The 27,370-nt window shown below is 55.3% G+C and overlaps 1 protein-coding gene across 2 annotated transcripts in view; it reads right to left on the minus strand.

Annotated features, from left to right (window-relative positions):
- Window positions 1-309: 309 nt before the first annotated feature.
- Window positions 310-27,370, minus strand: part of SOGA1 (suppressor of glucose, autophagy associated 1) — a 92,095-nt gene continuing 65,034 nt past the window's right edge. For both annotated transcript variants that reach the window (XM_054045777.1, XM_054045775.1), the window contains exons 11-15: window positions 23,845-24,096; window positions 22,921-22,977; window positions 22,075-22,145; window positions 8,822-10,262; window positions 310-7,865 (exon numbers count right to left, since the gene is read on the minus strand). In XM_054045777.1, the coding sequence (XP_053901752.1) occupies window positions 7,716-7,865; window positions 8,822-10,262; window positions 22,075-22,145; window positions 22,921-22,977; window positions 23,845-24,096 (1,971 nt within the window). In that variant the 3' untranslated portion in view covers window positions 310-7,715. The remainder of the gene's footprint in view (window positions 7,866-8,821; window positions 10,263-22,074; window positions 22,146-22,920; window positions 22,978-23,844; window positions 24,097-27,370) is intronic.

A 27,370-nucleotide genomic window follows, 5' to 3' on the forward strand; every position in this document is an offset into this window, starting at 1 on the left:
ACTTCCAACAGCTGGAGCAGGGCTCCAAGGTCACCTAAAGGGCATGAGAGGTTTCTGAAGCCGGCATGCACCAGCTGGAGGCCAAACACCCTCCCCCAGCTCCTCTCTCTCTATCTCCTGGGAACAGTCTGTCAGCTCAGCAACGGAAATACCCCTGAGCTAGCCCCCCGGAGCTGCTCAGGGCACGATGGAGCCAAGAGCAGGATTTTGCCTTTCCCTTGGACCGAGAAGGGGTCAGGGAGCTACTCCCCCGACCCACGGGTCAGCCAGGCACCCCACACACATGGACACAGAAGGTACCTCTGGGGGTTTCATTTCAGAGCTCACAGGCCCTTTATTTTCTATCACACAACACACATTGTACAGACAGAGGACAGAGTGAGTGGGGAAGCCCCGTCATCAGTGGCAGTGAAACTGCCCTTCATGTGAGCGTGGGACCATGCAAAAGGAAGGGGCGAGCACATGGAACCCAGACACCGGAGGCTGCTAGGGAAACAGCACTGGGGGCTGAGAAAACAGTCGGTAACAGCCTCCCGCCCTGCCCTATGCGTGAGCTTTGCGGCAGGACCAGACTTTGGAAAGAGCTTGGCGGGCTTTTCAAACCCCACCGCTGCAGTGAGGAAGAGCAGGGAAAGGCTGCGATGGTGCGGGTGACACGGACAGAGCTCTGCTTGGGAACAGCTTACCGGTCGTGTGGCAGGGCTGCAGGGGGAACAGTCCTCAAAGGGCAGCTTTCCTCTCCCACCCCCGGCAGTAAGAAACCCTAACCCGGTGAGATGCATAGAAATGACACAAAATCAACCCCTCCCTGTACACAGACCCTTCCCCGCAGGAGACCCTGGGAAACAGGACATGGCTGACTGAACCAGACGGGCGGCTGGGAGTTAAAGCAGCCAAATTGGCTCATCTTTAATTTCAAGTATGCTATTTTCGGAATGGTCGGCACCCAGGGCTGCAGCCAATCGAGGCTCAGCTCATGCTGAGAATCTGCTCTTTCAAATTCCAAGCAGGGAGATGACAGTATCAAGTTTAAAGGCTGCGTATTACACACACCATGGCTCAGGGTTGCTCTCTCTGCTACCTCCCTGCATCCTTCAACTGACTTTGTTGAAGCAAAGCCCAGCTTCTTTGCACGCTCGGTGGGGTGGGCCATCAGGTGGCCAAGACAGGGCCCTGGGCACATGTCCAATGCCGTCCCTCCCAGCCACAGGGCCACACATGGCCCATCACCTCCACCCATGGCAGAAATGCCCAGCGTTGCTATTTACAGGACAGGACAGACAGGACGAGTATCACAAATCATTAAAAAGGCATTTGTAAAAATGAGAAACTACATTCCAAAAAGTAGATTCTTTAAAAAAAACCCTCGTTGGCAATGAAAATGTGAAACCCACCCCAACGGAAATATTTACAGTGGGTGTTATCGACCACACTCCCACACCTGCCAAATGCATGCAAGAACTAGCAAGAGCTGCACTAACCACCAGGCTCCCACAGCTCGTTGTCCGCTACCTGCTCTGCCTCCTGCTCCTCTCAGGTGAGGACATGCCCAGACCCTCTCTGGCTCTGCCAGCAGAAGGACACAACCAGACCCCCCCCATAGTCACCAGGCAGAGTAAGGTGACTTGTGCAGAACCAGCTGGGCCACCGCGCTCCCCTCACGTAACAGAGGTGCACAGAGCGTAGGCCTCAGATGCTGACCAAGAACAAGGCTTGGCTGTGGTATTAGCATACACCCTGCCAGAGCGCAGAGCACAGCCTCGCACAGGAGGGGCAGCAGAGCACAGCCTCGCACAGGAGGGGCAGCAGCTTCATTTGCAAGGCCCCTCTGTTTAAGGGATAAATACACCAGTTTCTCCTCATCCCCAGGGGTGGATTCATCCCTGGCTGCGCGGCTGTTACACATTTGAGTAGCTGCATCTTCTGGCTGGAATCCTCCCCAGGAGTTTGGCTGGCATCTCACACACCTACCCCCTGCTGTTCTGCAAGCCCAGGTGCTCTCCACACTCACTGTCATAATCCTCTACAGGGAAGATGTTTGTACTCTCTCCCAAAGCAGTGCAAAGAGCAGCAGGCTGGTAATTGGACTTCATTAGCACCTAATGCAATGGGCATTTATTTTTAGCTTCAGAAATCTGCTGGCATTGGGCACCAGGGCTTCACAATAAAGTGCTGATGCCTTCCAGGGCTCCAAGCTGATAAACACTGGCTCTTTATTAACAGGGTGGCTTGTTTGTTCTTCCTCCCCTCCCCCATGAGACTCCATTCCCAGCCAAACAGCAGTTCTGTTCGTGGGCAGGATTGCACGACCTGCAAGCCAATAATCCAATTGGTATTTTTAACTCATCTGCTACCCTTCCAATTTAGCTAATTTCATTATTTTAAAAAATTCCTTTAGCTCTAAAGTTCATGCTGATTTAAACTGACCCTGCCTTGTGCTCCGCCCGGGCCCGCAGCGCATCAGATCAGGTCAAACCAAAAGGAAGGGACATTTGTAAGACACTTGTAATGAGCAAATAACTAAAACAGCCCCCCAAGGAGCGTCCCAGCTGAGTCTGTGAAACCGAGTAATGGATTCAGCAGGTGCTGTTAGCGACAGGGTCAGGGCTCCCTGGACATCCCATATCTGCTCAGGGATACAACAGGGCTTAGGGGTAGCTCTGGGGCCTGTAATGTGTTTTTAAATATTGAAGCAAAATGCTGTCACATACGGCTCCCCAATACACGGCAGGGCGGTGGGTTGAAGAAATTATTTCCCAGTTGCAGGCTGAATTAATTAAAACTCCCCACTCTGTGCGTGTGTACGTACATACACACACACACACTCTCTCTCCCCGCCCCCCCTTGCAATGTTCTCAAGAGACCCTGGGGAGGGAAGTCAATCAAAATGCACCAGGAGCCATGATGATAAAATGGGCCAGAAACGGAGTTTACAGCGAGCACAGGGCTGCAGTGGAGGCTGATGCACAGCGAGGGGTGGGGGGACCCCACCAAGGCCCGGGGACCAGCATAGAGGAGCAGCTGGAATCCATCTCTGCTGAAGTCAGCTTTTCTCACACCACTTCCAGCACAGCTGGGCTTGGGGAGGGCTGAAAACACAGGCAGGAAAAGGGTCTCCCCCCTCCAGCGGTTGTCGTTGCCAGTCAGAACCAGCAAGTGCTGAAAGGCAGAAGAAGGGCATGCTCCCACAGCCATTAACTGGACTCCCTCCCCCCGCGGTGCCAGGGTGGTGTTGGGGGACAGGGCCAGCCTGCTCCACGCTGCTGGTTTGTACAGCCCAGTCCAAATATCAGAGGAGTCCCCTGGGGGGGGAATTCTAAATCAGCCTGTCTAACTGCTAGGAGAGCTGAGCGGACCACAGCGTGGGGCTTGCTGAAGTGTAACTAACAGCCCTGGGAAGAAGGGGCCAGGCAGTTTGTGCTGGCTGTAAACACCCTCACCCACCCCCTGAATTGGGGAAGTGGGTTCCAAGCACCTGGATCAAGCTGACCCTGAGCTTTGCTGTGGCAGGTCACCTGTCCCAGAGCACCCGAGGGACAGCCCGCCCTATGTCATTGAGCGTTCCCTGCTCTAACGCACCCCGGACACACACTGCAGCAACAAGAGACACGAGATAGGCCAAGGCTACACTACAAAATTAAGTTGACCGTTGGGTGTCTACACTACAAATTACTTCAGTATAAACGTCACTCAGCAGTGTGAATAATCCACACCCCCCAGTGATGTAAGTTACACTGACCTGAGCGCTGGCGTGGACAGCACTACGTTGGCAGGAGAGCTCCTCCCGCCGACACAGCTACCGCCGCTTGCGGAGGCAGAAGTTAAGCCGCTGGGAGAGCTCGCTCCTGTCACCTTAGAGCATGTTCATCAGAAGCGCTACAGCGGCGCAGCTCCATCAGTGCAGTGTAGACACAGTCGAAGTTGCGATGTCCAGCCACCGCAGTAATTAAACTGCCTTTGCACGTCCACACTGTGCTTCTTGTGGCACCAGTGCGTGTCCTCACCAGGAGTGCTTGCACCAATTTAACTGTCAGCGTAGGGCATTGTGGGAAAGCTTCTGAAAGGCAGCGATGGTGGATCTCAGCAACACAGTGTCTACATCGACCTAAGTGCTCTACCTCTCGCGGAGGTGGAGTTATTGTCAGCATAGCGGGCGAGTTACATTGGTGAGAGCTACATTCGGGTTTAGATGCTTACAGAGTTAGGTCGCTGTGAGCTGTCTCTGTCGTGCAGACCAGGGCTTAGAGGCCTGGGGATGGATTGAATTGCAGTATTAAATGCAGCAGGAGAAGGTGGGTTACAGACCTTCAATCGCTTTGCCTCACTCACTCAATGGCAGTGCTGCAGCCTCCTGCACTGACCAAGCGTTTCTCTGGAGGTGCTGGGATGTTTAAGATTCTAAGGCCTGAGGGGACTGTTGTGACCATCTAGACTGGCCTCCTGCCTACCACAGGCCCGAGCTCTTCCCTGCATTAATTCCTGTTAGAACTAGAGATCTTGAAAAAAAACAATCCCCTCAGTTTACAAATGGCCAGAGAGAGCAAATCCCCCCCCAGCCCTGGTGATTGCTCCAGCAGTTAATCACCCTCCCCGCTGACAGGCGCCTGGCAGCAGAGAGCAGGGGAATGGCCAGGCCACGTAGAGCTGCCCTGCCTGCCGCCCTGCCTCCATGGGCAGGGCAGCCGCTCAGCACAGCCCAAGGAAGACACAGAAGGGTACAATAAATGCTGTGTCTGAAGGGGGCTCAGGGAACATGCTCTGATCCCCGGGCCCTTCACTCAGCCCTGGGCAAAGTGGGAGTCAAATGTTACTGGCTGGGAAGCTTTAGCAGAGGGAGGCAGATAGCTGCCATGCAGGTCTATGCACTGTGACCCCAAACTGCCCTAGCCTTTAGTACAACAGGGGAGCCCAAGACCACCAGAGACCCTGCTCAGCTCCAGCTGGAGCGGGGCATGCTGGGAGCTGCAGTCTGCTCTGGGTTTTGCCAGCGAGGTGTGGCCTGCATTGCTAGCACACGCTGCACTGCCCAGCCTGGCAGATTCTGCTCTGCTGAATCTTCCTTCCTCACCAGAACCTGCTGCAAAGCTGGTGAACGCCACAGCAACCTTGCCTTTGATGCTAAGTGAGCCTGGGCCTGGCCCAGCACCTGCTGCTACGACCCCCAGAGGTTCAGGGAGATTTAATTAGAGCTCATTAACAGGGCTTGGTCTGAGAGCTCTCCACGCCATCACCAGGCCAGCCTGGTGCCACATAAAGCTGCCTGGAATAGGAGTTCAGAGGCTGTTTCTGCACCTTTAATACGAAGTCCAAATGCTCCCCTTCCTCTAGTGCACAGGGCCCAATCGAAGGGCAAATAGCTCAGTGGTATCGGTGATAGGATGGAGTCTGTTCCCTGTCAGAGCTCACTATGTCCTGGAACTTTTAGTGCTGGGCAACCATAGCAAGTTGGGCGCTAAGCCTCGGGTGAGAACCACACTGGGACAAAGGTGGCCCTGACTCTCCACACCAGGGATTACCCTGGCCCATGTACTTGTACCACTCGTTACTGTGGTGGCTAACCCATGCTAAGGCACAAATGCTTGGGCCTGGAGGCAGCAGTGCATGTGTGGAGAAAATCCCATCCCCCTACGGTGGACATGAGCCAGAATGCAGCACCTACACGGAGGAAGGGAGCAGAAAGGGCTGGGAAGAAGTGAGCGCAGGGGTCCTTGAGGGGCCGGTGTGAGCTGCTGGGCAGAAGCAGGGGTCCTAGAGCTGTTTGGCCACTGAGTCAGAGCCAGGCATCTGGTAACAGTCGGGGAACATCAGATTGAATTCCAGCTGTGGCCCCACTGCCCTCTGCCTCCTCCTCTGGGACACACACACACACACACACACCCCACCCCCCCCAGAGGTAGCTCCAACCAACACCGCCCTGTTCGATCTCCCACAACTGGGGCATTCAGACACAACCACAGCAAGCTCCAGGCTATCAGGCCAAACACACAAACAAATGACCCTGTGGGGACCTCTGCGAATTACATCATAAACCAGGCACAAATATCTTAAATAGTGAGAACTAGGAGACCAATACGACCCTCCGCGTCCAACCAGACCTGTCAGACACTGGGTGGGACACAACCTAGGGAAATGGTGCCACCTTGGCTTGAGCCGCTGTCAGACTCACTGTAACTAGAACCTTGCTCAGAGCCAGCTGCGGGGGAACACAGGCCTGGCTCATCTTGTCCCCAGGGTTTCAGTGCTCTTGGCCCAATGCGCCAGAGGGGAGGGGAAGAGAGAACACAAACATTCACCCACTCTCTCTCACTCACACACACACACACACACACACACTCAGACCCCCCTCCCGCACAGCCCCCGGAGAAGGGAAAACACGCACTGTACTTCCCACTGGCCTATGCTCTGCGAGGCTGCTAGGTCCCCTCTCTACTGCAGTCTCCCCACCCCCCATTGCATTTGCTCCTGTTCCCATCTGCCTTTGGCTGTGCTTCCTGAGATCAGGCTTTCAGAGGCCAGGCGGTTGCTCAGCTTCTGAGCCAGGGTCCCGCTAGGCGAGCCAGAGACAAAGGGAGCGGCTGCAGCCACTCGGCCAGCGCACTAGCTCCGTGCTTGGCAAGCATTCCAGGGGGGCAGCTTGCTTCAGCCTCCTGCACTGGCCCGTCTGCTGCTGGGGTGGGGAATTAAACATTGTTTGGGTGAGGAGAAGGGCCTGAACGTGCCCTGTGCCTGCCCGTGATCCTCCCCTCGGCATCCTTCCAGCACAGGAGGCGAGCCGAGCACCACTGCAGCAGCTGATGCAACAGCAGGGCAATCCACCCTGGGCTGGGTTTGCACAAAGCCCCAAGGCGCGGGGGAGGGGAGGCCGTGTCAGTGAAGGGGCGTGCCAGTGCCACTCCAAGACAACATGACAAGGGAGACAACACAGTGAAGAGCCTCACACACATCCATCAGCTTTATACAGCACGCCCCCCCGGGCGCCCCCCCCTCCGGCCCCCAGCCCTGTCTGTGAAGTGCAGTGACAGCATGCCCGGGGCATTTCCTCTGAGCGCTGACCCAGCTGCTCTCTGAGCTCCTGCTGCTGATTCCTCTCCAGGGCGCTTGTCAACAGCATGGCCCCAAGGAGTCCCAGGCTCGGGGCCTTGGCTTTGTCGGTTTTCCAGAGGCTGCTGCAGGGCGGTGATTCCCAGTTCCCACATCCCAGGGCAGGCAGGGCCCATCTCTTCATTCCCCCCCCACCTCCCGCCAGCTGCATGGGAACGGTCCATCTCCCTGAAGTGCAAGTCTATGGAAATTGCACAGAGCTTCCCACCCCAGGCTCTGGGGACGGCCTCCTCTCTCCTGGAATCATCCTTCCCTTGCAGGAGCAGTGAGGCTGGCAGGCTACTTCCTGGGGGTCAGGAGACACCCGCCCAGAGTAACTTCCCCTCCGTCTCTGGAACCGGGTCCAGGCATAACGCCGGAAGCCTCCGTTCCCGACTATCCTGCAGCATCTGCTTCTTAATCGCCCCCATCAGCTGGGGAACAGTTAGGAGACAGATGTGCATGCGCCTGTGTCTCTGCGAGAGCAAGGGGCCACTGGGACCCCAGCACAGCTCTCTCGGGGCGGGCGGGTGGGTCCCGCAGGCTGCGGCGGAGCTGGCGCAGGCGGGAAGCGTGCTCTTTCGTCAGGGCCGCAGAAAGCAGACACGGCTTAGCCCAGTCCCCGCTGCCCTCACTCACTCACTCAGAGGCCCTGCCTTCTCCTCCGCCCGGCTGGGGTCAGAGGGATGCAGCTTGCACTTGGAAGGGGAGTGCCGGACAGCTGAGCGGGAGGGGCGGGCGAAGCAGGAGGTGAGGGACTGGGAGCTGCAGTCGCATGCTGTGTCCTGCAAAGAGAAAGAGGAGGGGGGATTAGAGGTGTGGAGGGCTCAGGGGAGACGCAGCTGGGACCAGTCTGGTACCTACTCGAAGGTAGATCTCCTCAGGCTAGGTGCAGTGCTAGCAGAGGGGACTGCTCTTATCAACCGTACTGTACTGCAGCAACACCCAGCTGGGACCAGGGCCCCCTGGGGCTGGCACTGGGTGAGCCCAGAGGCAGAGTGCCTGCCCCGAGAGCCAGCTCTTTAGAGTGTGAAGCCCTGACGCGGGTGCAGGCTGAGGTCCCCAGGCCGCCAGTGTCTTTACCCAGCTCCGTGAATGAGGGCGTGTACCCAGTCCCCATGTGGGGAGCAGTCTCTGCATGGGAGAAGCCAAGGGCTGAGCCAGCGGGGCCCCTCCAGGCTGCAGCACAAGCCTGGGCTGCTGCTGCCTGAGTGTGTCTGGCTGGCAGATGCAGACAGTGCTACAGCCAACCCACCAACTGCTGCAGGAACAGGTCTGCTCTTCTGACCCCTCCAGCCCCCGGGGGTGGAGAGGGGCTGCACTACACTTCAGGCTGGGGAGGAAGCTACCTCCGCTGGTGGGCGCAGAAGCTAAACTCGTTTGTTTTGTCAGCCAGCTCTGCCCTGAAGTCTGTGTCATTCGCTAGGGTAAAAACAAAGCTGCCAGGGGATGCTGGGAAGGCCAAAAGTATAACTGGGCTCAAAAAAGAATGAGACAAGTTCATGGAAGCTACGTCCATCAATGGCTATTAGCCAGGATGGGCAAGGATGCAACCCCATGCTCTGGGTGTCCCTAAACCTCTGACTGCCAGAAGCTGGGCCTGAATGACAGGGGATGGATCACTTAATAAACTGGTCTGTTCATTCCCTCTGAAGCATCTGGCACTGGCCACCGGCAGAGACAGGATAATGGGCTAGATGGACCATTGGTCTGACCCAGTCTGGCGTTCTTATGTTCTTACCTCATTGGCTATCACAGATGTTATGTCCAGGTCCCTTGGGGTCCCATCTTTGCTCCCCTGGTTTGGGGAAGACGCCTTGGGCTCCTCGCTGCTGCTTTGCTTCGGGAGTTTCTTGTTTAAGCTCCGGGAGACATTTTCAGATGGATGGCAGGTGGCTGGCTGGGAGTGATCCTGCTTTTTGGTGCCATCATCTCCCGGTGATTCTTTCTTCTCCGGGGCAGAAGTGGGGCTCTGAGCCCTCCCGCACACATTCCTGAAGAACTCTTGCACAATGCCATATTTCGGGGCTTCTGGCTTGGCTTTGCTCTCTGGACAGCCTGGTTTCCAGATGGACTCTGTACTCCCAGAATGCTCCACAACATTGAACAAGCTGGACAGGCCATCGTTGATGTTACTGAGGACCGGGCTGTCTCTGGTTGTGGTCGACCTAGCCCAGGCCGACCCATTTTGCTTACTCTGATGAAGGTTCCACAGGCTTCTGTCCTTCGAATTGTCGAGCTTGGAGGATGACCGTCTCTGGAGCTTCGGGGAGCCATACTTGGGAGAACAACAGGGCCGTTCGATCCTGGAGTGGACTTTGTCCAGAGACGAAGAAATCTGTTTGCTACGCACAGACATGAGGGAGGAGCTGCGTGGGGACCAGCTCTTGCTGTGGAGGTTTCCCCGGGGTGTGTCTGTCTGCAGGCCGACACTCACCATCTGAATGGTCTGGGTGCCGATGGTTGTCAGCCCCGTGGTCTGACTGGAGGTGCTCTTCACCTTCCTCTCCAGCGAGCTGGAGCGGATGGCCTGCCGAACGCAGTTGGTGATCTCTTTCATGTCGTCGCTCATGTTGCCGGAAATCTCAAAATCGTGCAGGGAGGCTGGGAACCTGGGGCCGGAGGGCCCAGCCTTGTCAGCACTGCGGCTGTCCAGCAGCTCGCGGTGCTGCTTGGAGAAGTTGCACAGCCACCTGCTGTACGTGTTCTCCGAGTGGTCGGATTCCTCCAACTCTGTCGGCTTGGCCATTGTGAACAGGAAGCCCGGCTCAGTCATGATCTTCCCCTCCTTGTTGTGGATTAGCGGCGCCTCCAGTCTTCGCACCACCGGAGGGCTGTAATAGATGCGGATCCCGGTCTTGTCTGGTGCCGTGTAGCTCCTCTGCATTTGCTTCTGGGCTGGATCCTGCCCAGAGAGCTTGTTTGCCCGGGAATAATCCCATGAGGAAATGCCTGGCTTCTCTTTTGCCAGGCTCTCAGGGGCAGGTTGCTCTGTAGTCACATATGTACAGTTCTTGGGGTGGACTCCTGCAGGGTCTGTTATGCCATTAGGCAGTAGCTGTGTGGCTGGGGACACCTTGCCTCGTGCGTGGTCAGGGATCACAGGGCTGGTCTTGCCTGGAAGGTAGGGAGAACAGTCGAGCAAGCTTTCGAACTCAGACATCGAGGAAACTGACTTCGTCCTAAGTGGAGAGAAGAGGGGAGTGGTCAAAACTCAAACGCGAAAGGCGGGTAAAGAACTCCAGTGATGGCGGCTCTTTGAGATGCTGTGGATCCCACTGTAAGTACACAAGGGCCCCATGCACGAGACTGGAGTGTTTGGAATAACAGTGTCTGTTGGGCCTGCGCTTGTTCCCCCTTCCTGCTTATGCTCCAATACAAGGGCCCAAAGCACATGCCATTTGCGAGCCTCCCGCAGTACCCTCAAGGTTCAAAGCCATACTGAGGCCGGACCAAGTAAAACCAGACCATCCCTGGCAGGTGTTTGTCCAACCAGTTCTTAAAGCTCCCCAAATGTGAGCATTCCACAGCCTCCCGTGGAAGCCTGTTCCAGCGCTTAGCTACCCTTACAGTGCTGATTACTTCTGGTCCTATCTTCTGTGGACATGGAGAACAATTGATCAGACCCCTTTATCCCAGCCCTGAACATATCTGAAGACTGTCTTACTCTTTTCTCAAGAATAAACATGGCCAGTTCTTTTAACCCTTCCACATAGGGAAGGTTTTTCTAAACCTTTTTTGTTTGTTTGTTTTTGCTCTCCTCTAGACTCTCTCCAATTTGTCCACATCATTCTTAGAGTGCGTTTCCCAAAACTGGACACAGTACTGCATCTGAGGCCTCACTAGTGCTGAGTAGACACCTCCCATGTCTTACATACCTCCTGTTAATACACCCCAGAATGATATTAGCCTTTTTTGCAACTGCATCATATTGTCCAATATTCAATTTATGATCCATTATAACCCTAGATCCATTTCTGAAGTATTACTGCTGAGCCAGTTATTCCTCATTTTGTATTTGTGCATATGATTTTTCCTTCCTAGGCGAAGTACTTTGCACTTACCTTTACTGAATTTCATCTTTTTGATTTCAGACCATCTCTATCAATGTTATAGAGGGCGGACAATTAATGACTTTACCCTGTATAAGCTTTATACAGAGTAAAACGGATTCATTTGGGGTTTGGATCCCATTGGGAGCTAGGTGTCTGGATGCTAGAGACAGGAGCACTTGCTAATCCGTTTTCAGTTAAGTCTGCAGGCATGGGTCAGACCCTGGGTCTGTGTTGCAGCAGATTAGCGTATCTGGCTCAACAAGACAGGGTTCTGGAGGCCCAAACTGGCAGAGAAAACAGGCTCAGAGGTAGTCTCAGCATATCAGGTGACAGTCCCAAGGGGGTCTCTGTGAATGAACCCATCATACAAGTCATTAATGAAAAATTTTACTAGTACCAGAACAGGACAGACACCTTCAGGTCCCCACTAGATAAGCTCTCCCAGTGGGACAGTGAACCATTGAAAACATCTGTGAGTACTGTTTTTCAACCAGTTGTGCACCTGCCTTACAGTAATTTCATGTAGGCCACATTTTCCTAGTTTGCTTATGAGATCACCACGTGGGATTGTGTCAGAACGAGTCATACTAAGATCAAGATATATCACATCTACTGCTCTCCCCCTCCCCCACCTACCCCCCATCCACTAGGCCAGTGACCCTGACAAAGAATGGCTCTTCCAAACTTGTGATCTGCCCTGGCTGCCATGTCTAGGACGTAATGTTTAGCAAAAGTCAGTGGGTTGCACCATGTTCCAGCCTTGCCGATCTCAGAGAAGGCACGTTCCTGGAGCAGGCAAAAGACAGTGCCTGTGCCTTGGTGGAGTGTGTGGTGATGTATGGAGGGAGAGGTTCACCAGCCATCCGCCAGTAGATGGAAATGCACAATGGGATCCATTTAGAGATTCTCTATGACAAGGTAGCATGGCCTTTCGATGGGCTGGGGATAAGTACGGAGAGGCCTGGCGGCTGATGGGTGTTAAGTCCTGTTAAGATAGCAGAGAAAAGCTCTGTCCACAGCCAAGGTATATGGCTTCTCTTCCCTCAGGGTCAAGTGGGGTTTGGGAAGGACACTGACAAGGCAATTGACGGGTAGGTGGAATTCCAAAGCTGCCTTGGGGATGACGGGGGGATGCTGAGCATCATCAGGTCCATATGGAAAGATGCGTAAGGCAGCCTGGCCATGAGGGCTTCTGCACAGATTCGCAAAGGGACTTGAGCATTGCAACGCCTCACTTTTCAGCACCCAGAAAATCACTGTAATCAATTCAGAGAGCCTGAGCTAGGGGCCCAGGCTCCCTACGCAAGGCACAGCCAGGGACCGCAGAGTGGGATTCACAGAAACCAGCGCACTGAGCAGCGAGCTGCCTAAGCTAACCCACGGGAGATGCTGACGATGAGAGGGTGTGTCCTAAGCCCGCCTCCCTCACAGAATTTGGCACCTATGGCTGCTTGTGATCCTGGAGCCAGGCGCCATTCGCACTTAACTCCACACAAGTGAGCTGGCTCCTTCCTCATAACCTTAGCCCAGCGGTTGAGGCGCTCACCTGGCATGTGGGAGACCTCAGTTCAATTCCCCCTGTTGCCTGATGGGGGGAAGGGATTGGGATGCGGTTAGTGAGTGCCCTAACCACTGGCTAAACTTTATAAAGGGGTCCTTCTCCTCTGGCCATTGGGTGTGGAGTTAGGTGTGCTCTGGGTCCACCGACTGGATTGGGCCCTGCAGATGAGGTAGGTGTGACCCCGCTCATCTTCCCCAGCCTGAGGATTGTGCTGGGGGTTAGGTGTGAGACAGACATCCAGACGCCTGCCAACGGGGAGGGGTGCATTGCCGAGGAGGAAGGCTGGTACCCTCTGTCGTATAGGCTTGGTACTTGGGTTGCCTTGGATGGCAGGATGGCTCCACTGCCTTGACGGAGGCGGAGGACGGTATGGGGTTGGGGCGTAAACCCCAGGAAGCACAAGATGGCCTTGGAGTCTTAATGGGTGTAGAGCGCCATCTGTCCGCTCCGTGCCATCAAAGGACAAGGCTCAGTCATGGCCTGTTCCTCTCTCGGGGTACCTGATGCCTAGGGCCACAACACTCAGTGCACTGTCACAGTGGTGGCCATAGACTGAGCTGCAGTGTCAGAGATGTCCATCACCGATGTAAGGCCATCTTGGCCACCAACTGGCTATTCTTAATGACGGCCCTGAGCTGCTCCCTGTTGCTGGGCAGGACCTTCGAGGAGGAAGGGGACGACCCAGTACAGTCCGGCAATTAGCTGCATTCAGCTGAGGCAGAGAACGACTTTCTCCAAAAGAGGTTGAGCCTTCAGGGTCATTGTCCTTAGAGATGCTCTTGCTCAATTGAGACTGTTCTTGTACCAATGACATGACTGGGTAAGCCTGGGCTGGGGTGCATAGAGACGCACTTGAACCCTGTCAGAGACTTCACACAGAGTCTTACTGCGGCAGACATCTGCCACAAAGCCCTGGCCAGGCCAACGAGTCTCTCATTCACTGAGAAGACAACCCTGGCTGGACCAGAGGTTGACACAGATGACAGAAGAGAGGACTCTCGGCTGGAAGATGGGGCAACAATGCTCCGATGAAGGAGCAGCAGATCCTCTCTGGAGGCGGCACTGGTGTTTATGGCACTTTTGGTAACGGGGACTGAACTGGTGCAGACAGGTTCTTCAGCAATGATGAAGGTCCTGGCATCGACACTGAGGCACCACCGGAGTCTGCCTCCAACACAGGCTGCTCATTATCAGCAGCCCTCGGGCTGTGCGGAGCGTGGTAGCTTTATCCCCAGGGGCTATATGTGGTCTGTCTTTACGGGAGGACACTGAGCTCAATCTGGAGTCTGCCTCTGTGCTTGGAGCTTCCTCTTGGTGTGACTTGAGAACAGGAAATGGTGCCTGATTTGGCGCTGTGGGGCGTGTCAATGGGGGCGCCGGAGCAGGGACCCTTCTCAGCATTATCTTCTCCATGCTGGGTTTTGGCCCTGTCAGTCTGCTAGACGTGGCACTGGATAACACTTTCTACTAGCAGGGCTCTGGGCATGATCCTCAGGTTTTGACAAAACTCCACAGATTGCTCCAGAAGATGGACCTTCAGCCATGTCTCACAACTTGGGAGTCCTATCCCAGAACAACAGGGACTCCAAACCCCTGCTCGGTATGTGTGACTCTCCTAGATACCTGCTGTGCCCAGCTTTCCGTGGGGAGTCCTTCACAGGCTGGCCAGGGCTTGACACCCTGAGGTTTCAAGTCCACCACATTAAGTAGCTGTGTCCGGGGCGGATGTCAGGCGGGCTCTGACACCATATTAAGTAGCTGCATCCGGAAGGGTGTGTGTGGGGGGGAGGGGGAACGTCCAGTGGGGTCTGACAGCCAATACTCAGTCCAGACAGGTCGATGTAGATCATGGCAGTCGTATGTGGAAGAATCGGAAGAGCTCTTGCCATTTGTAGATTGAGATCAGCCAAAGCTAAGTAGCAGCAGGTCGGCCACCCGCCAGGTTCCATCTTTGTGCTGCAGGTGGTGAGAGGGACCTGAGGGAGGGTCATGGCTGCCCTGCCCTTTATGGGAGCATGTGTAGGCACATGGGCAGCCTTGAGAGACTCTGCTCGTCAAACAAACTTCTCCCTCCAGCTGTCCAATAACACTCGCTAGCCAGCAGAAAAAGAACGAGCCCAGCCCAGCAAGCCTCTCTCGGCTGCTCACAAAGATGAGGGCTTGAGCCTGTTCTGGGCTAGGGTGAACAGCTAGAACCCTCCTGTTCTCCCCACAGCGATGGCTTTGCTTCTGCTAGCCCTGGCTCCAGCTCTCTGACATACACAGCCAGCTACCGCCCTGGGGTTTGTTGGAATAACGGCTTCCATAGGCGCCGATTACGTGGGTGCTCTGGGGCTGAAGCACCCATGGGGGAAAAAAAATGGTGGGTGCTGAGCACCACTGGCAGCCCCCCTACTAGAAACTCTCCCTTCCTCCAGTGCTTCCTGCCCGCTGGTGGGCCCTGCGGATCAGCGCCTCCCCATCCTGCCCAGTGCCTGCCCTGGAACAGCGGTTTTGCGGCATCAGGAAGCACTGGGGGGGGGGGGGGGGAGAGAGGAGCGATGGAGCAGCGCACTTGGGGGAGGGGCGGGAAAAGGCAGGGCAGGGGCGGAGCCTTGGGGGAACGGGTGGAGTGGGAGTGAGGCCTGGGCAAAGCTGGAGGAGCACCACCCCAGGAGATTAGAATCTTGGCACCTATGACGGCTTCTGACATTAGGAGCTGGGTGGCAATGCAAACTCACGCCTGCCTTTCGTCTGAAAGGGAGAGGGAGGCAGGGACCCCCCAGGCTCAGCCCTTGTGCAGAGCTGCTCCCCAGAGGGGGTCTGGGTGCCTGCTTCAGCTCATAGGGCTGGGTGAAGACACTCATTTCCCTGGGGACCTGAACCTGCGCACAGTGAGGGCATCACACACCAAAGGGGTGAGCTCTGTATGCCTCTGGGTCCACCCAGCGCTGAGCAAAAGGGGGCCCTGGTCCAGCCTGGGCCTCTGGGCGGTGCTGCCATACACCTGTGCTAGCGCTGTGCCAGCCCGAGGGAGGGGCACTGCCCCGCAGGGGGCACCAGACTGGGATTCACTCTCAGGACTCTGCTCGGAGCGTCAGCAACGTGTTTGTGCTAGGAAGCGCCAGAGCCGCACGCATGGGCACTCTGCCCTTGTGCAGCACGGAGGGGTTCTCAACCTGAACTGACCTCCTGGGCTGATCCAGAACTTGACAACACTCAGCTACCGGTGGGTTTCTCTGCAGGGTCATTGGGGCCCCTGGGCTTTCTATAGCACCCCAAATGAACTGTCCCACCCACACTTGCCTGTCCAAGCTGGGGAGACCCAAACAGTGATAGGCACTTCCGGCATTCTTCCTGGCCCTCCCTTCCCAACCCCACTCGCTCCCTCTGGGACAGGGGTGGCCAACGTGCGCCTGAGAAGGAACCAGAATTTAGCAATGTGCATTGCCAAAGCGCCACAGTAACATGTCAGCAGCCCCCCGCCCCCCAGTGTCTCCCGCCAGCAGCACCGCCAATCAGCCCCTAACCCTCCATCCCTGCGCCTCCCGCCCGCCGCGATCAGCTGTTTTGTGGTGTGCAGGAGGCTTGAGGGGGGAGGAGGAGCAAGGGCGCAGCAGACTCAGGGGAAGGGGTGGGGACCTTGGGGGAAGGAGTGGAGGGGGGTTGGGGCCTGTGGCAGAGCCAGGGGTTGAGCAGTGAGCATCCTGTAGCACACTGGAAAGTTGGCGCCTGTAGCTCCAGCCCCGGGGTTGGCGCCTATGCAAGGAGCCTCATATTAACCTCTGAAGAGCCGCATGTGGCTCTGGAGGGACAGGTTGGCCATCCCTGGGCTAGGAAGTGACTCTGCTGAGCAGCCTTGTTTCTTGCTACGCTCAGTGCTGCCTCGCTCCGCTCCAGGCAGTTCACACTGGGTCAGTTTGTTGGAATGAGACATAAATCCAGTATCTTGGTTCAGTCCATGATTTTTAGTGTCTAGCAGAGTTATGCATTTAAGCTCCCAGGCTCGTCTTCTGAAGGTGCTGTGCAGGTTTCCTTGGAGGATGAGGACTGAGAGGTCAGACCCAGAGCGGTCGCTTTGGGAGAAGTGTTCACCCACCGGTGACAGGGTGGTTTTGTCTTTTATCATTTTCCACCCACCTTGTCTCTCTAATACCCTGGGACCAACATGGCTACAACTACACTGCATGCAATATCCTGCAACGTCCTCGGCAAACTTTATAGAATTAAGATAAACCTTACTGAATTAAGGTGAGCACCAGGGAAACAGACTAACGAACACTAACCATAAGAAACTAGACAATCTGCGAGGTTATGAGGCTACAACCACACAGAGCTCTGACTCCAGCCACAGGCAGAGAGAAGGAACTGAGGGGGTTTGGGGTGGTGCTGCCTCATAGAGCCAGGGGACGGGCCACAGCCACGAGCACCGCCCCTCTACGGGTACTGCTAGACAAAATTTCGGGCTCCGGCGGGCTGGGTACGCATACACCCAGCTGCAATAGACAGCTGCATCTACTCGAAGAACCACCTTACTGAATCATGTTTAATATCTCCCCATTGTATGAAAATGCAAATGTTTGAGTTCTATTGAGGGGCTGTATAGACCAGGCAGGCAGGGTTAATGCAATCTCGGGGAGATACCAGTAGGGTGACCAGATGTCCCGATTTTATAGGACAGTCCCCATTTTGGAGTCTTTTTCTTATATAGGCTCATAGGAGCCCTACCCCCATCCCGCTTTTTCACATTTGTTGTCTGGTTACCCTAGATACCAGGAACTCCAAAGGCCTTATGGGGACAATACATGTGAAGTGGATTTCCTCGGAAATACTTGGAGGCAAGGGGAAGGCAAAGGCTCCACCTCGAATCCAGGCTTCTGAAGCTGCACTTTGAGCAGACCCACTGTCTGGCTGCTGACCTGCTCTGGGTCTCCTCAGAGAGTGTAACTGGATAAATGAGTGAGCGGCGTGCTCAGGTTCGAGTAAAGAGGGTGAGGACCTTGAAGCCACAGGAAAACTTCTGGGGCGGCAGAAGGACTGCTCCGGCCAGAGCCATTTGGCAGCTGGGTGACCTCTGGTAGGCCTGTCTGCAGTAGGTTCTTTCATTGTTGGTGAGCTGTTTTCTCTGTAATGCTTCTACCCTATGAATGAAATGTGCTGGCTTACCAAGGCCTGGGTGGTAACTAATACCTGGGGCAATCACACGCTGCACTGCCTCAGAGGAGAGAAGTGCCGCAGGCCTGCTTAGGGGATAACATCGGGCTGGCAGGGGGCCATTCAGCCTGAAATACGCTGCTCAGAAGGGAGAGAGAGGTGCGGGTCTCCAGCCAAGAGAGGCCCCGGCTAGGGAGCCTAGAGGGGGTGCCCTTGCTGGACCGTGGAGGAGGATCCAGGTGCAGTTGCCCTAAATTGTGATGCACAATCATCTTCAACAAGCTAGATGAGAAGTGGCTGCTCTCAGGGCTGTTGTAACTCACCAAATGAGAGAGCAAACCCAGAGTGGCGGCTAAGGCAGCCACACGCTAACACTGGCGCAGCCCCAACAGCGAAGACGCTGGAGAGCGGGGAAAACCCAGAAGCAGAAGAGAGAGCCTGACAGATGAGAGCTGAAGAGGTGCCAGGAATTACAAATGCTGTAAGAAGCCTACAGCCCGGATGAGCCGAGGAAGATGAGAACATAAATGACCTGCAGCTGGGGTCATGCCAAGGAATCATTCCAGTGCGTGCTGAGTCCCCTCTGAATGCAGCTGCTCTGGGCATGTTTCCTGCATGGCTAACAGGCTCTAGATGGGCTGGATTACACAGCTGGAGCTGTGATCTCAAGGAGCACACGCGGTATTTATTGCTGCTCACTCTGCTGGGTCTTTGCGCAGTGTGGTGAAATGCTGGGTGGGCTAACAAGCTGCAAGGAAGGGTTCTGCACCACCCAAGCTGCCTGTCCTCAGGCAGGATTTATGGCTACAAGCCAGCTCAGCAGTGCATGCAGTGTGTGTGTGTAGGGGGCTACCCGGTGTTAGGTGCCCCCTGCTGCAGGCCCCACCACCTTGGCACACCCCACCCAAAGCAGGTGTCTTTTGGGGGGGGGGAAGGGGGGAAATGAGTATCAAGTTTAGACCTTCAGGAGCTGCCCAGAGAGGCCACCCATGATCAGCTGCTGGTGGGACCAATAAGATTTGGTATTCCAGTGGCTAGAAGAGCCAGGAGCAGGCAGAAGCCAATCAGGGCCCAACAGTCAAGATGAAAAGGGCTGGCTGCCTCCTCCAAGTGTTCAGTTCTGGGTGAAGTTGGGCTCTGTCTTAACCTGGAAGCCTGGTCTGGCCCCTCACTCTGCCAGCACTGTTCAGCCTGAGTCAGCGAAGAGACTGTTCTGGGTCAGGTTATGCCAGGTACAGCCTGCCTGGCCAACCTGCCTTGAGTATCGTTTTGTTGTACAGGAGTTTGCTTTGGGAGAGGTTCCCCTGGTTCAGGTGAACCTGCCACAGGCAGGTCCCTGGGAGAACATGCTCAGGACTGGGAGCACGGAGCAATGGCATGTTTGGGGGAATGCTGGCTGAATGCGGGCTGGAAACAGGGCAGAGCAGGGTTCAGGGGGTCATAAGCCAAATCCTACAAGTCTGTTTGCAAGGGCTGGCCGCAAACCCACCCTATGCATTCACCTTTGGGTTCAAACCTGAGCATCTGTCCCAGATGCACTCGAACCCCCCCCCCAGCCCCCGCCCTCCTGGTGGTCCTGCCCCACTCACATACCTCTGCAGGCTCTGGGAGCACCCAGGGAGCAGAATGTGCCCCCCTCCCCTGCACAGCAAAAACAGCAATGATTCCCCGCACTCTGCAGCCAGGTCCCTGTGTGAACCAGGCACCCCCCGCCCAAATCCCTCGCACAGTAACTAGGTAACACCCTGGAGTTCCCTAGCAGCAAAGGATTCTGGGGTATCTCCCAGCCCCTGCCCAATAATGGTGCTTTATGCTCATGTTTCTTGTGGAAGAGAGGTCAAGTCCACCTCTCTACCCCAGGGCACCAATGTTTCCTCTAAGCTGCGCTGCTGCCTAAGAGTCAATCAACTGTAGGGTTACCATATTTCAGCGAGCAAAAAAGAGGACGGGAGAAGCCCCGCCCTAGCCCCACCCCTGCCCCTCCCACTTCCCGCCCCCCCCTGACCTCCCAACCCTCCCCCCGTTCCTTGTCCCCTGACTACCCCCTCCTGGGACCCCTGCCCCTAACTGCCCCCCAGGACTATCTAAGCCTCCCTGCCTCTTGTCCCCTGACTGCCCCAACCTTTATCCACACCCCCACCCCCAGACAGACCCCTGGGACTCCCACGCCCCATCCAACCACTCCCCACCCCCTGACAGCCCCCCCCAGAACTCCCAACCCATCTAAACCCCTCTGCTCCCTGTCCCGACTGCTCCGATCCCTCTCCCCACTCCTGCCCTCTGACAGCTCCCCCCCAGAACTCCCAACCCATCTAAACCCCTCTGCTCCCTGTCCCCTGACTGCTCCGATCCCTCTCCGCACTCCTGCCCCCTGACAGCCCCCCCCAGAACTCCCAACCCATCTAAACCCCTCTGCTCCCTGTCCCCTGACTGCTCCGATCCCTCTCCCCACTCCTGCCCCCTGACAGCTCTCCCCCAGAACTCCCAGCCCCCTACCCCCCCGCTCCTTGTCCCCTGACTGCCCCCTCCTGGGACCCCTGCTCCTAACTTCCCTCCAGAACCCCACCCCCTACCTAAGACTCCCTGTTCCTTGTCCCCTAACTGCCCCCTCCTAAGACCCCCCCCCCCAACTGCCCACCAGGACCCTACCCCCTACCTGTACCCTGACTGCCCAAAACTTTCTCCACTCCCCCCAAAAAGCCCCCCCCCCCGTTTCTTGACTGCCCCCTCCAGAACCTCCCTGCCCCTTCTCCTGCCCCCCTTACCCTGCTGCTCAGAACAGGGTGTTGGGCTCTGTGCGAGCCGGACACGTGGCTAAGCTCCCCAGCACAACAAAACCAGGTCCCTGGCCCTGCACAACAAAACCCGGTCCCTGGCCCGGACCGGGTTGCAGGGGAGAGCTGCCCTTGTATCAGCACAAAGTGCTCTCGCTCCCGTTTTGCTACGCTGCATGGCAGTAACCGCTCCCAGTTGCAAAAGGGGAGGGCTGCACTTTGTGCTGAGACACTTGCTCAGAATGCAGGGCGGAGCTCCTCTCCAGCTGCTCCGGAGTCCAGCCCGGGACTTTCCTGCAGCCCTCCCAGCCGCTCCAGGGGAGGGGGGAAATCCCGGACATTGTGAGTGCTTTACAAATTCCCCCCGGACGCTATTTTTAGCACAAAAAGGAGGACATGTCCGGGTAAATCCGGACGAATGGTAACCCTAATCAACTGCCATGCGTGTGTTCAGGTGCCCCTCCCCCCGCTGCTCTGCAGTGGCATTGCTCCTGTCCTCTGCCTTCGAGCCCCTGGCCAGCTGCTCCCAGGACCCTCCTGCTTGCTGTGCAGAGCAGAGGGTGCAGGGGTGGGGTGCTGATTTCACAGTGTCCCCCTCCCCCATGCCCATGTACCCCATCTCCGCAGAGTGGGGATAGGGTTCAGGAGCAGGACGGAGCTGCTGTGATCTGAGTTCTGGTGAGTGCCTCTCTGCTTAAAGAGACAACGCACAGGCTCTTATACACTTCCCCAGCAGCGCTCTCTCTCTGCCTGGGACCCCACGGACGATGCTGGGAGATGGCACCTCTGGTACTCAAAGCCACGAGCCAGATCCCAACTGGGCAGTGACTGCACAGGGACAAACACACACACCTCCCAACACATACTTGTGTTATTGTTGTTACTTCTTGGTACTTCCTGCAATGCACATATATTCTCTGTTATTTTAGTTTTTTGACTGGTTGTGCATTTCATAATTTTATTTCCTTCTTATGCTTAAATTTAATTCTTTGAGTAGTGAGTTCTAAAATTCCTAACCTGTCCTGGCTGGAGTAATTATCCCTATGATAATATATATTTATTAAAAGTTACATCTAGATTTTTGGTTTCTACTGGTGGCTCACACCCACATTTTACCTCAATATTGGTGCCCATAACAAAATTCATTCCGCACAGGGATGGAGAAAATTGGAGGGAACATTGCAGGGCACCATTCTAGGGGTTGGAGCAGCAGCCTCCCTGCAAAGTGTGTGTAGGGGGAAGCAGGTCCCCAGCACAAGCCCACTGAGATAGATGTGAAGGCCATCAGATACTGAGGTGGTGAGCTGGGGGTCCTGGCAGTGGGACACCTGTAAGGAGGGCTGTGAGCCATCAGCCCACGTTCACCAACCAGTTGCAGCCCTGGGCTGAGGCTCCAGCCCTCACCCCCCATCCCCCAGGAGGAGTGAGCAGTGCCAGGCTGCCCTGTACCAAGTGGGTGGGTGTGTCTCACCTTTTTAAACTGGCTCCCTTGGGGTCTGTTTCAGAAACGGTCTCTTTGTCGGTGATCTTTTCGTTGAGCGTCTAGAACGACATAGGAGGAAGCACTGACATTAGCTAGCCCACAATCTGGACTTGGGAATGGTACGTCAGGCCAGGGGACTCCAAACCAAGGAGCTGCACTGGCAACTTCCCACCTCACCTGTATCCAGTGACAGTACAGCTCATCTGGCAGCCAGGATTCCTGGGTTCCATTCCCGGCTCTACAATGGTCTCACTGAGCCAGAACTTTTCACCTTGAGTGCCTAAAGTTAGGAACCTAAATCCATCTTTAGGCCCCCAGGAAAGAGACCAACAGCCCCCATGGCACCAGGCAGAGCTGTCAGTGCTCGGCAAGCCTGGATCTAAAGCCATGTATTTAGGGCTCTAACTGTAGGGTCCTATGTTTGAACCTGCCCATAATCTTGATGCCACATTAACCCACCTGGTAACAATGGCCCCCCTCTGAGATCTCAGGGTGCAAAGGGTTACATAAATGCCACGCCCAGTGAAGTTCCATTCACGATCCAAGGGAGCGGATTGGTCAGACTGAGTGCTCTGGGGCAGGGACTGGCGTGTTGGTGTCTGGCACAGAGAGGCCCCACCACGGCTGTGTGCAGGACATGACTGTAACACAGGTGATGAGTCCCGGCATGCACTGCTGCACCCCAATCCAAGGGAAGGGGGCTGGGCTTATCCTCTCAGAAGGCAGCTGCTCCGCCTTCCCAAGGATCCAGTCCCATGCCCAGCTCACTCCCTGGGAAGCAGCTGGTGACACCCCCTTCCTCAACAGTCAGGGCACAGCTGCCCTCCTGCTCACCTCTTTCCAGTTGCTGCCCTGCTTCTCCACGGCCCACCGGTCGGCTCCCTTCTGCAGCTGGGAATCACACAGAAAAGGAGCCAGTCACTCAACACAGGAGTGGGGAAAGAGGCCTCGTTAGAGCAGCTGCTGCCTGCAGACAGCGACGGCTGAACTGGGGCTCAGCAACGCAATGGCTTTCCCATGGCCCAGAGCGCTCTCGGCCGGCGGCCAGGGGATGTACTGGACTCCTCAGGCTCAGGGCTGGACTGGGCTGCAGGAACACGGCTCAGCTGGGGAGCTTACAGGACTGCTCCATGGGGAGTGGGAGATCTCAGGACTGGGGCAGGCGAGCCAAAGGCAGAGGGGATGAGTTCCACCCTGGGGATCAGACAAACCAGCTAGCAGAGAGCAGGGCCTGCATTCACCCAGTCACCACGTGAGCCATTGCCCGCAGGGGAAGGGGCTTCTGGGAGCAGTTTGGGGGGGGATGTGTGAATGTGTATTCCTGTGAGCGTGTTCGCAGGAGTGTGCGCTACACAAGTGTCATGTGAGCATGTGCAAAAGCGTGTCGGGACCACTTGCGTGGGAGCATGCATGGCAGTGGGTGTACACGCGTACGCTCATGCAAGCATGTGCTTGTGTGTTAATGGGAGCAGAGAGCACTGGCATGAGAGCTTGGGTGTATCCGTGCACTCGCACGTTCACACAAACCCGTGAGCAGCAAGCACTTTTGCGAGTGTGAGCCCAGCTCCTTGTACATGAATGCACATGAGGGGATGCTCCCAGGAGCATCTCTAAGCACCAGTTCACATGCATGTGCGTGCACAAGCAGGAGCAATGCTCCCATAAGCGTCTCTGTGAGTGTGAGCTCAGGCGCGTGTGCATGTACACACGTGGGAATGCACACTCTAGTGAGCAGCACGCACGTGGGTACGCCCCTACCTGGTTGATTTTGTTCTGCAGCTCTTTCACTTGCTGCTCTGCCTGCTGCTGCTCGTCCTTGAACCTGTCCAGCAGCTCCAGCTTCTCCTGGTTCCAGTTCTTCTCACTGATCTGCAGCTGCTTGGTGAGGTCCATGACCGCGCTGTAGGACTCGGCCAGGAGGTGCTGGTGTTCCTCTCGCTCCCTCTTCAGAGCCACTTTCCAGTCCGATGGAGCTCGCTCCGGGACCCCTTTCCCAACCTTGGACTCCAGCTGTGGGGAATCGAGGGGAGAGATCAGACCGCAGGCACACCCGCCTCCAGGTGATTATTACAGCTTGCCAACCACCAGCCCTTGCTAACACTGGGCTGGGCCGGGGGCTATTGCTGAGTCAGCTTTCCAGAGCCTCTCCCGGCATGTCCTCCCGGAGCTGCTGTGCCCGCAAGGGGACAGTCTCTTTATTAAAGGAACAGCAGGACAGCTGCAGCCATGGTCATGCAGAAGGGAAGCACGAAGCTGAACATGCAAGCTCAGATGCTAGCAGCCTGTGGCCGGGTGGCTCTTGGAGGGCTGGCTGGGAGGGAGAACACATCTCAGAGGTGTGGGCGCGAGCAGGGGGCATTACAGATCTTTACAGCAGATCACTGCCTGGGACCCCACAGACGGTGCTGGAAGATGGCGCCTCTAGTACTCAAAGCCAGGAGCCAGATCCCAGATGGGCAGTGACTGCACAGGGACAAACACTCCCCGGGTAGGACCCTCAGCCTCCAGCATCCCACGGTTAGTTACCCCCAATTGTAGAACTGATGAATGAAATTGTTTTTAATTGTTCACTTTATTAATGTAACTTCATAAGTAAAGTTTTATGAATGAAACAATATTCATTCATAAAACCGGTTACCCCAATAACTGGCTAGTTAACAATTAAGATGCTTGTTAAGAGCCATAGCTGTTCAGTCAGTTGCCTTTGTAAGTTTCACTATCAATCCAATTCCTGCTTAAATCACTGAGAGTTGCACTGTTTCAGTATTGTAACTTCTGTTCACCATTTATTACACTTGCCTACAGTGTAACTTCTGTTCACTGTTTGCCATCCATTATACTTGTCTATATTGTAACTTCTGTTCACTGTTTGCCATATTGTAATTCAAACCCCATTTTAAAAATGCTTACTCCATTTTGTAAGGGCTTGCTGCAACCTTCATTTTTGCAAACCCTGCTGTAATCTTATTAGTTTAGTTTAGATGTGTGAATGAGGCATGTATGGATGATGGAATCAACCTCCAGCCCCAGCCTGTCCTGATTAAATAAAGTTCAAACACCAACAGCTGAAAATGCAGACAAGAGCCCTAACAAAGTAAAAAGAATCCACCCTAAAAAGAAAAGGTACAATAGAAGGAAGATCAAAGCCCGGTCCAAGGCTGAAAGTCATGTCTGCAATTGACGGGTGATCAATCACCAAACCTACAGCAAGACCTATAGACTCTGGATTCAAACTAAAGCCTACAAAAAGGATAACAAAGAGTCTGGTGGCACCTTAAAGACTAACAGATTTATTTGGGCATAAGCTTTCGTGAGTAAAAACCTCACTTCTTCGGATGCATAGAGTGATGCATCCGAAGAAGTGAGGTTTTTACTCACGAAAGCTTATGCCCAAATAAATCTGTTAGTCTTTAAGGTGCCACCAGACTCTTTGTTGTTTTTGTAGATACAGACTAACACGGCTACCCCCTGATACTTGACTACAAAAAGGATGGGTGAGATGGAAAACTTTGGAGGAGGATAATATTCTGCTGCCAACATGGAAGGGCATCGGCCCAGCTCATCCTTGTGCCCGGCGTTCGTGGCCAGGTAGCCGCCACAAGCTACGAACCCAAGCTGCAAACTGAAGCAGGAGTGAGTGTGAGTGTGTGTGTGTGTGTGTGTGTGTGTGTGTGTGTGTGTGTGTGTGTGTGTATTAGGTATAATGTGTGTGTATAAGGATTAAGATATTAGTTATTGGTCATAAATCAAATTGTTATCATAATAAATGTGGCATCTTTATCTTGTCCCCTTTAATAAGATCCTGCTAGTTTTTATTGGTATAACACAATTCTTCGGGAAAGTTACCATTCTTCAGCTTGCCTCTGTCCCATTATCTAGTCATACCACGCTCCCTGTGGCAGTGTCTGAGCCCCTCTCTGCACACACACACCAGGAATGGGACGAAGAAACCAGAGTTTAGCCCTTTCCAGTGCTGCACGAGGAATGGGCCCAGAACCCAGCACAGGGGTTTCAAGGCACAACCTGAGTGGGATTGGGATCAGGTGGTGCCTGCACAATACAGTACAGAGGCCAGGCAGTGAGAGCAGTGCTCTGAAGACAGGCTGGCTAACACCCCACACCTGGGAGGGGGCCAGCACTCAGGCTGAGAGCAGGAGGCTGCCCCCTTCCAGTGCAGCAGGGAGACTCCTGGCTGGCCTCAGCCTGGACACAGATGAGCTGCACTCAAAGGAAGAGGCCGCACTGGGAGAAGGCAGGGCTAGGGTGGGCTATGGGAAATCCTAGAGCCCAAAGCTAGCCCATGCCTGTGCCTGGAGGGAGCAGGCATGGGATGGGATGTGATACCCAGAGACCTGGTGAACACCCCCTCTGCAGGAGCGGCCCCAAACCCTGAGGCCAGCTTGCGAGCAGGCGTGAATCCATGTGTGTCTCATCCTGGGCTCAAGCAGCTCAGACAGCTCACAAGAGGCTTAAGCATGTGATGGCTTGTGAGGCAGACTGAAGCCACTGACAGCTGCTCAGAGAGAGCGTCAGCAAGAGATGGTGCTTCTGCCAGAAACATTGGCTCAGCAATACGGGCAGGGACGCCGCTGGGGCTAACCCCTTGAGCAGCGTCCAGCACCTTGGGAGGCAGCACCGAACAACAGCTGGCCATTTTGGGGTGTAAACCAAACTGGGTTCTCAGTAACTTCCTCATGGATCTGCCTTGCAAAAGGGAGATGAAGACCCAGGAAAAGCAATCAGAGAAGAGAACAGAGCTCAGGGCGTCTGAGGGAAGGTTTGACACAGACCCCAGTGAGACGGACAAGGCAATACCACTACAGCACATGGCAGGGTACAGCTAGCAGGGAGCCAGGGCAGGGCTCAAGTCCTCTGGCAGACAACAGCTCAGACAGCAGAGTGGGAAATGATTGATCTAAGCTTGATGATAAATGAGTCTGGATGCCGCACGGCTGCATAAAGCCAGGCCGGTGCAATGACACGAGGGGATACTAGAGTCTGGAGGAAAGCCTAAGAATGACACCGCTGGAGCATGGGGCTGACAAATGGTTTATTATTCATGACCTCATTAGGGCCCAGTGCGTCTCTGAGCAGGCCCTGACCATCACACTAAGCTAGCAACACACGGACACGGCCCCAGCCCCAGCCAGCTCAGCGTTTCGGTGTGATGAGGATGAAACCAAGGGGACATTTCCAAAGCAGTAAGAGTTAAGACGACAGGACAGAAAAGGTGCCCCGGTGTCAGAGTGGCCAAAGGAGCACAGCTAGCTTATCAGACACCAGC

Source organism: Malaclemys terrapin, chromosome 12, assembly GCF_027887155.1.
Source record: "Malaclemys terrapin pileata isolate rMalTer1 chromosome 12, rMalTer1.hap1, whole genome shotgun sequence".
Lineage (NCBI taxonomy): Eukaryota > Metazoa > Chordata > Testudines > Emydidae > Malaclemys > Malaclemys terrapin.